This window comes from Rhinichthys klamathensis, unplaced genomic scaffold (assembly GCF_029890125.1).
Source record: "Rhinichthys klamathensis goyatoka isolate OS25496 unplaced genomic scaffold, OSU_Roscu_1.1 h1tg001175l_1, whole genome shotgun sequence".
NCBI classification, from domain to species: domain Eukaryota; kingdom Metazoa; phylum Chordata; class Actinopteri; order Cypriniformes; family Leuciscidae; genus Rhinichthys; species Rhinichthys klamathensis.
In genome coordinates, this window is record NW_026607374.1 from 158318 (window position 1) to 172461 (window position 14144).

At 38.3% G+C, this 14144-nt stretch overlaps 1 protein-coding gene across 1 annotated transcript in view; it reads right to left on the reverse strand.

Moving 5' to 3' along the window:
- Positions 1–212: 212 nt before the first annotated feature.
- Positions 213–14144, reverse strand: part of fbxl16 (F-box and leucine-rich repeat protein 16) — a 31444-nt gene continuing 17512 nt past the window's right edge. Inside the window, exons 3-6 of the mRNA XM_056244949.1 lie at positions 2423–2931; positions 1465–1549; positions 1239–1302; positions 213–520 (exon numbers count right to left, since the gene is read on the reverse strand). Of these exons, the coding sequence (XP_056100924.1) occupies positions 372–520; positions 1239–1302; positions 1465–1549; positions 2423–2931 (807 nt within the window). The 3' untranslated portion in view covers positions 213–371. The remainder of the gene's footprint in view (positions 521–1238; positions 1303–1464; positions 1550–2422; positions 2932–14144) is intronic.

Here is a 14144-nt window from a genome sequence, read left to right on the forward strand (position 1 = left end):
GTCACTTCAAGATAAACAGTTTTGGATGAGACATGGAAACTAGTCTCACAGTTCAGTGGAGGAACATGTTTCATGAATGTGTGGGGGCTGATTCCTATGTGTCATGTTATTTAATGAAAGATCTAGCCACTGCGCTTTGTACATTTTCCCTCTCGCTCGCCACTCCAGGCCCATTCCGACCTCTTTTCTCAGATTTCCCTTTTTATCTTCCATGTCAATGATCCCTTTTCACCCCTCCAGAAAATAAACTTCCTTTCAATTTCTCTCATTGATTCTCCCTGTTGGTCCAGGATGAAGTTGGGTTTATCATCAGTCTGTAGGAGGAGGTTTTGGTGATGTGGTGGGTGCTGGTGCCCATGAAACTCTTTGCTCTACTCGATGACCATGCAGCGGGGCAGATGCTGGGAGTAGTATTTGAAGAGTTCGGCTGTGGCACCAGGGCAGTTGGTCAGTTCCAGCTCTTCTAGCTCCTGCAGTTGGATCAGGCCTGATAGACCAGTGGTGGTCAGCAGAGGGCACCCTGAGACAGAGTAAATGAGAGCCGCTTGAATGCAAACGCTAACAGCTCACTTCCTGTTTATAATGCTGTGTGACAACACTATTTGCATCACAGATGATTCCCAATCTGATCTATTGTGATTTTGCTTCGTTAAACCTATATATAGAAATTTAGCAAGAAATAATGCTGAGAAAATACAAAAAATAAATAAAAAATAGTGTTGTTTTAAAATTGCTCTTTCCTATTTGCATTCCATCAAATGTCTCTAAACAACATTAATGCAGTTTAAATAATCAGTTTGATAGGAAGTGTGTTTTCATCCACAGGAATTGAATGTTCTTAGTTTAAAAGCGAAAATTATCATGCTAAATAAATGACATCGACTAGTCAAAAGAAACTTGTTTGGTCATTCTGCGCAGCTGTTGCTGAAACAGGCAGATATTTCTGATCTGCAAATGTACAATGTTCTTTAAAATTCGTATATCACATTGTGATTATGTATTCATCATCTAAAAGTCAAATTTATCTTTCTTTTACAAAGCAATATATTTGTACTCGGGCAGCACTATCTGTTATTGAGGGATTAATGGAGCTTTTTCCATAACATGATTAAGCTCAGGTATTCATAGAAACTATCTACTTCAAAACATAGTGTCATTTCATTATTGTGCTTCATCAGGACTTTATCAGTGCATCCTGCAGAATCAGCACTGTACTTTCAGAGAAAGAGTGGGTTTACCTGCTAGAGAGAGAAGACGAAGACTCCTCATGCCATATAGATGCTGTAACCCAAAGTCTTGCACCTAAAAGAACACAAGGGGAGTTGACATCAAATTTCATGCAGTTTTAGCGATGTGTTGTGATTGCAAAGTTAATGGACAACTAATGTCAACTACCCATACTTTGTTTTAATCATTGTAAGATTATCCCATTTAGGTGACTGAGATAGCTGTACAGACACTTACTTGACAACACCAGCGCAGGTAGAGACTTCTCAGAGTTGACATGGTAGATAAGTAACCCAGGCCTGTATCTGTGATCCGCACGCATCTGAATATAGTCATATGAAGGAGTGTTATTTTACTTCAAGTCTTTAACATCTTTAGGCATACAATAATTGGCATACAAAAAAATATATTTTTTCGTAAATTGTAATTAATTAAGAACTTGATTTTTTTTTTTTTCAGATTAATTATTCAGTGTAGGTAGATATAAAGTTTCACTTACAAAAAATATCATGATATTACCTGGGGAATTTCATACTTTAACCTGCATTATTTTTGTATCAAAATATCATGCTGTTAGCTATAAGATACCATCACTGAATTACAGCACTCCACTGAAATTGTTATAGAACAAGGATTTTAAATCTGTAGTATTTGAAATGGTCTTGTCATTGGTGTAGCTTATTCTTCTTGTTATGCAAAAAAGTCCTAATAACGCTGGCAAAAAAATTCGATGCAATAGAACATTACAGCGACCCTACCCACATAGCATGATTGCAAATGTGATTTTGGTAGTGTACAACAGAATCGAATAGAATATGAATCGAATCGAATGTGAATCGAATATTAATCGAATGTGAATCAAATTAATTGTTAATCAAATGTGATTTGAATCGAATATGAATCAAAATGAATGTAAATTGAATCAAATTTGAATAGAATGTGAATTGAATCGAATGTGATCGAATCTCCGCTTCGCGGAAAATATATATTTATTATTGTTATATATTTAAACAATTATTGATTATTTTTTAAATATATTTTTATTTATATATTGATTGATTGATTTAAAAAAATTATATCCAGTTTCAAAAAAAAAAAAAAAATAGACCAGCTAATGAATAGCCTATATTGATCTATCACTACTTTGGAGGAAATATTTCCTTTCCGTTCCATTATGCAAACTCAGCAGACTCACCGGTCCAGAACCAGCTCCTCCAGTTTGTGTAGGTCACAGGCGATATACTCCAGTGCCATGTCAGTAATGCGGGGGCACCAGGACAGATCCAGACTTCGGAGTTTCCTCAGATTCTCTGCAACCAACTCCACGCCATCATCTGTGATCTTCGAGCAGCCCGACAGGCTGAGAGAGGTGAGGTTGGGCAGGCTGTGCACCATGTTGACTACACCATGGTTGGTGATCTCCCAGCAGGAGTTCAGGCGCAGTGTGTGGGTGGTGTAGCCTTGCTTGGCGGTGAAGTAGGCCATGGCCGTGTCGGTCACATGATAGGCCTGTAGGCTGAGCTCCGATAGGTTGGGAAGGAGCTGAGAAATGGCGGCGATGGCGTCGTCTGCCACGTTGATGCAGTCGCTTACGCTGAGAGAGGTAAGCCGTGCATTCAAGCTGGACCACAGGCCGGCTTCTGTAAAATCATTGCAGCCGGAGAGTTCAAGATGCATCAGCCCTTGCATCTGTTCCAGCATCACCTGAAGAGCCCAGGATGGAGGAGCAATGTTATTTTAATACATACATATACAACTTCACAGCATTATCCTGGAGGAGTTTTTTTTTAAGACCATTCCTGGAGCCTTCTCAGCAATGCACATTCTGGATGTCTCCTTTAATGGACAGACCCAGCTCAGGTCAGCTCAGTAGAGTACTATACCAAACACCAAATTCTATACCAAATTCTTTGAGACCCAATCACCAGAATGTTTCAGGGAAGTTTTGTGTGATAACCAAATAAGAGCTGATACACAATGTCCTCTAATGGTTATTTTTTGGGCTTTATTCTTATAACCACCCAGACAGCAACATAGTGTCGGCCCAGATCCGGCACACATCGGGGGTCTCATTTATAAAACTGTGCGTAGGATCCTTGCTAAAAGTGTAAGTGCGCCCGAAAGCAAAAATATTTTCTCAGACAATCTGCTATTATCATGATAAGCAATCCTCTCTGTAGTTAAAACGTCAAAACACAGCTTGCCACAGGAAAAGTGTTCAAAAGCATTGCATCTAAATACTTCTATTTATTAGAGAATATAAAAAAATGTTGTAACTTCTCAGTAATGATTTCATGTAATTTAAGTGCTTAACTCCATTAATGTGAATGGCATATTTGATCTAAATGTGTATATCAGATGTAAAACATTGTTTAAATCACTCTTTTATTAATTTAAACTGTTATTGTGAACATACACTGTATTTATGATTAGGACTCATAATGAAGATTTAAGATTTTCTCATCTGCAGTCAGATATACATCCTCCTGAGACCCAGAAAAAAAAGTTTTTTGAATTTAGTTTTTTTTCCATGTCATCACACTGTTTAGAGCACAATAAACAAATGGTAAAAAAACACATATATAAAATAATATTTTATTCATACGTTATGCTATGTCCTCTGTAGTGGACGCCAGGACTAAGTTGTTTAAAAAATAAAATGACATGAAATTATATGTATAGGCAAAAACAATGGGATTTTTTTTCAATCACCAATAAATTTTGGGGTTTCAGGATTTTTTCAACCAAAATTTGTATAAAGATTATTCTCAACTATGTTATGAAAGAAATAATGGAATGAATTGATACACCATTTTACTTTTTGCAATATGTGGGTAAAATGGCCATAAATTAATATTCCCATTCAATGCAATGTATCTATACACTGTATCTAATTTGCACATTAATGTGTTCTTGGAGCAACATTTAATGAAAAAAGAAGTGTAACAATTGGAGTAATTATTGGCAACATTTTAATAATATCATCTAATATTTCATAGGAATATTGATGTATAATTTATCTCCATATTCACTTGTTGTGTCTCCCAGAATGCCTGATAAACATGATTTTAGTCCTGATGTCCTCTACAGTGGACACGTTTGAAATCAATGCCCTGTTCTGTAACAGAAAGCATTTTTTAGGGCCCAAGCCTTGAAAAGGCGAAGGCCCTATTGTTTTCCTTAGGATTATTTTTTTTTTTTTTCTCCTCTTTTATTTTTCTTACGACTATTCGGGCACTTTTGGGGCTCTTAACGTGCACGAAAACTCTTGAAACTTTGCACACGGGTCAGAACCCGCGGCCATCAGGGTCGGGGTGAAGATGGTACCCGGGCGTGGCAGGGGGGCTCGACAGCGCCCCCTGGAATGGGCTCCGAAAACTTGGTCCATAAATCAAACACGCTTGTATGTAAGAATATGAAACTCGGTACACATATAGATCTCATCGGTTCATATATACTTCATGCTCTTACTTTTTACCCCAGCCCAACAGGAAGTCGGCTATTTAGGGTTGTTTGTAAAACGCATGCAATGGAATTTAAAGTACTTCTCCTAGAGAATTCAAAGAAATGCCACGAAACTCGGTCAGCATGAACTCAAGACATTGAGGATGAAAAATTGTGAGGGGATTTTTGATATCTCGAACGGTTTGGCCGTGGCGAGGAAACGAAATTATGGCGAGAAACGTGAAACAGGAAGTGTGTTATAACTTCTACATACATTAACTGATCTTGATGAAACTTCAGCAGTGTGTTCGCTGTAAGAGGCCGATCACATGGATGTGACTTTTGTGAGTCAAAGTTATAGCGCCACCAACTGGCAGCAGGAAGTGTGTCACTTTCAAAATGCTTTGAAAGCACCCTCTTATTTTTACCCGATTTGCTTCAAACTTCACTACTATAATGTAAACATACGCCAGATGTAGACCTGTGAATGGATTCTTGATATCTTTGATACTGTTACCGTGGCAACACATCAAACTTCAAAATTCTTTTTTGAGGCTTTTGAGACTCTTAGCATGCTTGAAATTGCATGAAACTCGACAGACATGTCACATATATTAGCCAGTAGACATGTGCAAAGTTTCAGGAACGGGCGTGGTGCAGGGACTCAGTAGCGCCACCTTTTGACAAAAGTGAGAGGGTTAGTTTCATAGTTTTACCTGCAATCTTAAAACTCGGTAGGCATATTGTTCAGATCAAGCCGGACAACTTTCTAATTTACAGATTTTGGTTCCGAACAACAGGAAGTCAGATATTTTGGTTTGAATGGGATGTTTTGGAGTAATCTCTGTCACTCTCTCCCTCTCTCTGCATACCTCTGTGTCTGTGGGGGGAGGGGGATGTGTCTGTTTGAGTGACAAAGCTTTTAATTATTGTTGATCAAGGTTTTGGGGGCTTTTGGGGCCCTTAACATCCTCTAAAACTCTTGAAACTTTGCACACGGGTCAGAACCCGTGGCCATCAGGGCCGGACTGAAGCTGGTACCCGGGCGTGGCAGGGCGGACCGACAGCGCCCCCTGGACTGGGATTCGAACACTTGTCCATAAATCAAAGACACTTGCATGTAATAATATGAAACTCTGTACACTTATAGATCTCATTGGGTTAAACAACTTTCGTGCTCTAAGTTTTACGACATCCCAACAGGAAGCCGGCTATCATGGTTTGTTTGGAAACGCATACCCCTGAAATTCTATTTAATTCTCCTTGGGAATTGATCGGATTTCAAGCAAACTCGGTCAGCATGACGTCAAGACATTGATGATGCTAAATTCCGGAGGGATTTTTGATATCTCGAACGGTTTGGCCGTGGCGAGGAAATTAATTTTATGACTAAAAAAGGACACATAAAGTGTGTTATAACTTTGCTCGTTTTACCTACAGTTACAAAACTTGCCACACATATTGTTCTCATCAAGCCAATCGACTTTCTAATTTAAAGTCATTAGCTCAGAGCAACAGAAAGTCAGATATTGTAGTTTGAATGGATTTCTTGTCCCCCTGCCATTCTGTTTGTGTGTGTGTGTGTGTGTCTGTGGGGGGAAGGGGGAAGGGGGAAGGGGCTCTTTGAGTGATAGTTTAGTTTAAACACCAACTCATACATAGGGCCATACTGCCCTCTTGTGTTCAAAATTATATACATATTTGGTATGTGACTGAGGATCGAGAGCTTTTAAATACGGACGTCCACATTGATAATGGTGGCGCTTGCAGAGCGCTCGAATGAATAAATTAACTAAACGTTCGCTCAGCTCTGCTCGCTCGTCGCCATGGACGCGCACCGTTATGAATGCCCAGTGTTTCCCCTAGGATTTTTTTTCAGGGGGGGGGGGGGGGGGGGGTGGGGGATTGGGGGAACTGCTAGTGTTGCGGAGCAGGTGTATTACGAATACGTGGTGTAAATTTTTTAGCAATCAAAAAGCATGTCTAATTAATTGAAATAGTGTATTATGAATCATTAAACGTATACAACATTTAAAAAAATATATGAAAAAAAATGTCACACTAATTCTGTGTTGTGTTTTTTCTGGTAATAAAATGAAGACATAAAACACAAATTTTATCATTTATCATCAATTTTAATCATATGAAATTAAATAAACTTTTTGTCAAATAACGTGCTGCACAATGAGCTTTACTGTTAAAATTAAAACATGGATTATTCCTTAAATTCAGTTTTGATGATAATTTATTTGGATTAGTGTTAGTATTATTACATTGGGACATATCTAAATTCTACTGTACACCGGTAATATATTTCTGTCAAGTTAAACCGAACTTTTATTTTGACGGGTTGCCGTGAAGACATTTTGAGTTTGTTTGTTTATGTCATAATGATAGTTTTTCTCAAATGAAGCGGTTAAATGATCACGAAGTGACTTTCGGAGTGGATCTAGAGCCTAAATACTAGTATCTATTAATAGGTACTAGTATCTAAAAGGTAATTTTCTCTCTCTCTCTCTCTCTCTCTCTCTCTCTCTCTCTCTCTCTCTCTCTCTCTCTCTCTCTCTCTCTCTCTCTCTCTCTCTCTCTCTGAGCCAATATGGCAAGCCGTTTTAACATTTAATCATTTTAACCTACTAGTCTCTATTTTCATGCTACTAGTACTTATTTTTTAGATACTAGTATCTATTCCATTAAGTACTAGTACTTATACATTAGCGACCAGTGCTTATTCTGTTTAGAATATTCAAAGTGCTTATTCAATTTTTAAGCTTATTTATATTTTCAGAGCAGAAAATCCGATTTTTCTGCTTATTCAATATTGCATCTAAAATGTAAGTGACTTGACGTGTGTGTGTGTGTGTGTGTGTGTGTGTGTGTGTGAGAGAGAGAGAGATTGTGTCTGTTACAGTGACAAGAGTTTAACCCTTTAAGGCCTTGTCTTTTTGGATATATATCTTTTTTTTTTTATAAAAAAAAAAGTGCATACACGCCATATATTTTAAATGTATTGTTTGCTTTAAATTAAATTAAGATTGTATGTTTGGTAATTGAACCTAAATAAATTTAAAACTAATGTGCTATATTTCAGATAAATATATTTGTTTTCCTTCATTTTAATCAACACTAACTTTATTCTCATCTGAATTATAAATAACTTATTTCTGTATAAAATAAAAAATCCCGAATAATCCAGACCAACCAGAGCGCACTATTTCTACAACATCATCAGTGTTGAAGCAGAACTACCAGAGCCGTTCGGCAGATAGCGAGCAGATATTTTGTGTCACGTCGTGCACAATAACCCTAAAGGCACCAGGGTGGCGGTGCCACCGGCTTTATATATATATATATATATATATATAAATATAGCTGCGAGCAGCGATGAAGGGCCAAAGCCGGCGGCACCGCCACCCCGGTGCCTTTAGGTAACTAAAGGCACCGGGGTTGCGGTGCCACCGGCTTGGGCCCGTAATCGCTGCTCGCAGCTATATTTTTATTTGAAACCCCTTAACATTTTCCTGAGATGTTGTTTTATGAAATACAATTTGAAAAAGTAGTCCAATTTAAATATAATTACAATATATTATCATATTTCCATAAGAATGCTACATTTGATCACTAAATTAATGTCAGACATTTTTAAAGACCAAGGAGAAGTTGTTTTCATGGTGAAACCTCCAAACATTTGGTATCTCTGAAAAGTCCTGAATGTGCTCTTTACAGGACACCCAGGTTGTGTCATGTGACATGTATGATGTCAGAGAAATTCACTAAAATATAATGTCCACTACAGTGGACAAAAGTCTATTCTTGGGTCCCAGGAGGATCAGTCAGCTTCACTAAACGGCCCAACACGCTCGCTAGCGCAGATATTTAAGAAGGGAGGAATGTTTGCTTCAAATGATAGGCTACGTGAGTGAAATGATATTTGTATTATCTTGATGTATATGTGTACTTTTCTTTAAATTTTTCTGTCTAAAAGTGACCAAAAATTCATTTAACTCCAGATCACCGTCGGTGTCGCCAAACTGCTCCGTCTCCAAAACGTTCATACGCATGGGTCAAAGTTTGCGTGCAGGTGCGCAAAATTTCCCGTTAAGTTTGTTTTTATTAACCACAACTTATGCGTCGGAAGTGGCGTACGCCTCTTTCAGGGCCTGTTTTGTGCGTATGCAACGGTTATAAATGAGGCCCCAGATGTGGGCCAGATCTGGGGTCTCATTTATAAAACTGTGCGTAGGATCCTTACTAAAAGTGTACATGCCACAAATAGCGTAGACAAAAAAATATTCAGACTTATAAAGCCGTGCGTACGCCAGAACCTGCGCAAAATTCACTTTATAAATCCCAGTCAGTGGAAGACTGTGCACACATGCGTTTCCTCCCCCAAATAACCATATATGGAGCTTACAACATCTAGTTTTACTAAACATATCCTCATCTACATATCATTTGCATGTGCATATTCATCCACGTGATAACATGTTTAATGGTACAAGACATTTGGAAAATGTGAAATATGGATGTGCTGTCACATTACATTAATAAAAATCATTTAGTAGCCTATCATTGCCTTGTTTTGAATAAATAAATCAAATAGAGTAAAATACATTTCAGAGAAAGTTTTTCTCAATCTTTTCCACTGGCCAAATAGTATTTTTATGGAAACAGATAGACCTTGTTGTGCATTATTTGCACGAAACTATTTTCTCAGACAATCTGCTATTATCATGATAAGCAATTATCTCTGTAGTTAAAACATTAAAACACAGCTTCCCAGAGGAAAAGTGTTCAAAAGCATTGCATCCACAACAAATATTTCTATTTATTGAATATAAAAATGTTGTAACTTCTCAGTAATGATATCATGTAGTTTAAGTGTTTAAAGGCAGGGTAGGTAAGTTTGAGAAACTAGCAGAAAACTGCTGGATTTTGAAAGTATCCAACAGAGAAACTCACACCCCCTCCCTTCTGGGCTCCTTCCAAAGCCACGCCCCCAAAACACATGAACGCGTGATGCCAACCGCTCAGCTGGAGAACGCGTTTACCAGTGCCAAGCGGAGAGGAGGGCAGTGCATGGAGTGACATCACCTTTTTTTGCTTTGTTTGCCTGCGCTGACAGTATATGGAGGTACAGATGGTACTGGGAATTTTGACTGCTCTTTCTCTGCCATAATTGTGAGACTTCCTAGCAGGGGCGGAGTGGCAATCGGGAGACTCGGGAGTTTCCCCGGTGGGCCGGTAGTGTTTCGAGGCCCGCGAGGGCCGGTCTGATAATAGTTATACCATGTTAAGTGTTATAGCCATGCGCACTTGAGGCCCAAGCGAGAAAAAAAAAAACGTTTTTGCACTATATATTTGCACTAAGTGCCTGTCTTTTCAGCAAAAAGACACCCTTCATGATGTAGCTACAGTGGCGTAGGTCGTAGGGTGTGAAGTGCTTGAAAGCAGCTTTTGACGCGTTCGACCCGAGTTCGAATCCGCCTTTTGCCGAACTCTCTCTTCTCCCTTTTCCCAACACATATGAGATGTAAACTGTACCGCCTATACCACAAAGGTCTCTAGCGTTATATTTTGACAACGAACTAAAATCGAAACCATGATATGGCTTTGTGCCTTTATAAAACAGCACAAGACTTTAAGTATATAGGCATCCTGTCTGTGCTGCGTGATTGAAAGAAAAGTGCGCTCTTTGCTCACGCGATCAGCACGGTGATCTGGTGTTTTCTCCTATAAAAGCTCAAGGGTTTATTTCTTGCCAGTGAAGAAATTAGGACAAAAGTATTTTAATTTTGCTATAGGCTACTAGGCCTATAGTGTAATGTAGGCTAAAATATACTTTGGAAATATTCATTTTCATTTTTACAGTACATTTATAGGCTATATGGATTTTACGTCATAGGAGTAATTATATAAATCATTATTACAGTATTATAATAATTGTTTGGCATCCTAAAACACCATTGATAATGTAATGTAGACTGAGACTCTCATAACTAAAAAGATGTTTGAGCCCTCTTTAATGTCCATGTACAAATCAATGCTTTTTCTTTGTTCAATGAGCAGTTCATGGGTTGAAGCTCTTAATTTTGATCTCTCAAAGAGCACCAGATTGATGCATTTAACCTTCAAATGTACAAAATTTTCTTGCGGGGGAGCATGCCCCCGAACCCCCCTAGAGGCACAGAGGTCCACCCAACATAAAATCCTATGTGAAAGAACAACCATTTATGAACTTTAATCCAGCATATTACAACTAAGTTCCTTTTAAGTCATTAAAACTGTAAATGCCATATTAAAATGTCCTTGGACAAAATATACATTTGGCCTGCCTAAGAGGGGGCCTACAAGACATTGTGCCCAGGGGCCTCTGAACTCTTAATCCGGCGCTGCCGGCGACGAGGGCCGGTGGTCTACAAAATTTCCCGGTTGATTTTTTGGTCCCACTCCGCCCCTGCTTCCTAGCTTCCGGCCGGTACGAGCCTCTCCTCTTTCGAAATGAGCGAGTCAACCGGGTGCGCGCATGTGGGCAGCTCCTGTAGCAGCAGGGGTGGTAGCCATGGTAGCGAGGGAGAGTGACAGTCGCCCAGCCAATCATTGCATTCATTACGAATGGAAAGAGTAGCTGTGTTTATTGCAGCCCTGAGAGGACTACAGAGTACAGACACAGAGTAGGGGAGCGCGGGGCACAACGTAACGTGGGGCTAGTTGTAACAAACTTGTTTTAAAGGGGTCATATAATGCCATTTTTGTACAAGTTAATATGAATCTTTAGGGTCTAAATGAAAACTTTGTAATATACTTTAATTAAAAATTCTCATTAGTATTGTAAGAAAACACTAATTTTACCTGGTCAAAAACAGCTCTGTTTTCAGCACGCCGTTTCAGTGCATATGCCTTTAAATGATAATGAGCTTCGCTCACTCCGCCCCTCTGTTCTGCGGGCGTTTTGACACAACGCACGTGGAGTGTTGCCTTGACAACAGTTGAGGGTATATTTTGGAGAAAGAATGGCAGCGGGAGTCTCTGAGGACACATCTGTGCAACCGTATCAGTTTGAACCGGAGTCGGACCCGGAACAAGATGACGGCCGCAAAGAAGTTTGACAATTAAGGCTCGAACAGGACGTTTCTGAATGGTTGGTTAACATAATGTCACTTTGATCTATCTTTGTATGTACTGGCAGGGTAGATTAGTGAGATACTAACACTGTGTTTACTGATGTATACGTTAGTTCATTGACAGATTGATGTTACAGTTAATGGTCATGAACAACTTTTTTTCGCGATTTGCAAAGATTAATATAAAGATTAATAAAACTGTATACTCACTTCTTCTGGAGGTGCAGCAGGGACATGAATAGTTGGTTACTATTATTTTTTCAGGACCAGCTTCTTAGCAAAACCAGCTTTATACTGAGTCTGACCCTCGTTTATAAAGCAGTCTGGTGAGAAATGATTCGCGCAAACATGAAAGCATTGACGTTGCTCGTGGGGAATATTCCCTTCGAAAACAAAACTCAGCCACTGCGTCTTCAGCGGTTCGGATTTAGGAAACATCCAAATGACTTCTGTGTTCGTTATTACACCCAAGAACAGAACACCACAATCGCTTAGACCCCATTCTGCTCCAGCGTATCAACAATAGCGGACTATGATGACAGCTCGCTCAGGGGATGTGTTGAAACACTGCTGTCAATCAACAATCGTCACAAAATCGAACGGCTCAATTTGAGACAGAGGAAACAATTTGAGTGAGATTAAAACAAAAACACTGGATGAATTTTTATCATAATAGGATGGTTATGTACAGGCACTGCCAACACACATTTCAGTACAATCAACTTGAAAAAGTGCATGTACCATTATATGACCCCTTTTAAATACTTCCACACATGCCAGCATGACAAATCTTAGTGCATTTACTAGTTGCCATTTCAACAAATTGCGCCAAAATTCAGAAATCTTTGTAAGATATCACTGAACATTTATTTAACCATAGCAAAAGTACATTTATTACTTAAGTTAATTTTTCATCTCTATTTTTTGTGTTTATTTAAAATTAGACAAATCTGATATTATTTTAATCTCCAATCTGTTGTTTAACAGTTGATATAGTTCTTTAATGCTTCGCTAACTAGCAGAAGACACTAGCAGGGTTTAAACAGTTGTGCAGTTGGGGCACGTTGTAACACTGCGTTACAATGTGCCCCTATTAAAAATATGCTATTATATTCTATACTTTTATGAATTATATTGATAAAACATGAGAAACATGTAAATAAAGACTGAGAGTCAATGTTCAGAAATTATTCATTATTATTTTGTTTTGAACTGTGCTGTGTTTTCTCAAAAAAACTCAAAAATTAGCTTATTTTTAATTATTAAAAAATGCCATTATTTTATATGAAAAAGTTAATAATTGTATATTATTATAAAATATTTTGGTTTGACTTGTATATTTTTTTGATTAGATCATTTTAAGCTGTCATATGGTGATGTTACAATGTGCCCCTCACATGTTACAATGTACCCCACCTTATGGGGCACGTTGTCACATTTCACTTCTATTCTTTCGGGGTAAATCAAGAAAAAAGTACACTGTATTAATAAAACAAAACCACATAATTGTACTAGATTTGTGGGAAATTAATGTGGGAAAAAATAAATACTCTAAACCCTAAGTAGATTTACACAAACTGAGAAAGTCAAAAAGCGTTACGTTGTGCCCTGCTCTCCCCTACTTACATTTTAGATATGTAGCCTATTGGTATAGAGACAGTTTAAACAAATTTGGGGAAAAGTGTTTTGGAAACAAACTGCCTACCCTGCCTTTAACTCCATTAATGAGAATGGCATATTTAATCTAAATGTTTAAATCAGAAGTAGCCTAAACCATAGTTTAAATCATTATTTTATTTATTTAAACTGTTATTGTTAACATGCACTGTATTTATGATTAGGACTCATAATGAAGATTTACGGGTTTACTTCATCTGCCGTTAGATATGCGTCAGTTTCACTAAACGGTCCAACGCGCTCGCTGGTGCGGATATTTAAGAAGCGACTATATTTGCTTCAAGTGATAGGCTTGGTGAGTGAAATTATATTTGTATTATCTTTCTGTATATAATTTTCTTTAGATTTTCTGTCTAAAAGTGACCACAAAGACATAACTCCAGCTCACCATCGGTGTCGCCAAACTGCTCCGTCAAACTTATAAATTAACGGTCAGTTTTCATTTTTTCCTGCTCACAGATTCACACTTCTTGTTTATGTCTTTAGGCTATTTAATTTACTTATGAGAGTAGGCTATATGTTTATGATCTCACTCAGCGTGATTATACACGTCCACAGAACAGCAAACAAAACTATTCCTCTGGATCGCGATTGTTTCTTTAACAAGGTAGTGCTAGAGCATTATGACGTTCGCAAGTAACTTCCAGTCGCCGCCTCGCAGGTTTCATTGAG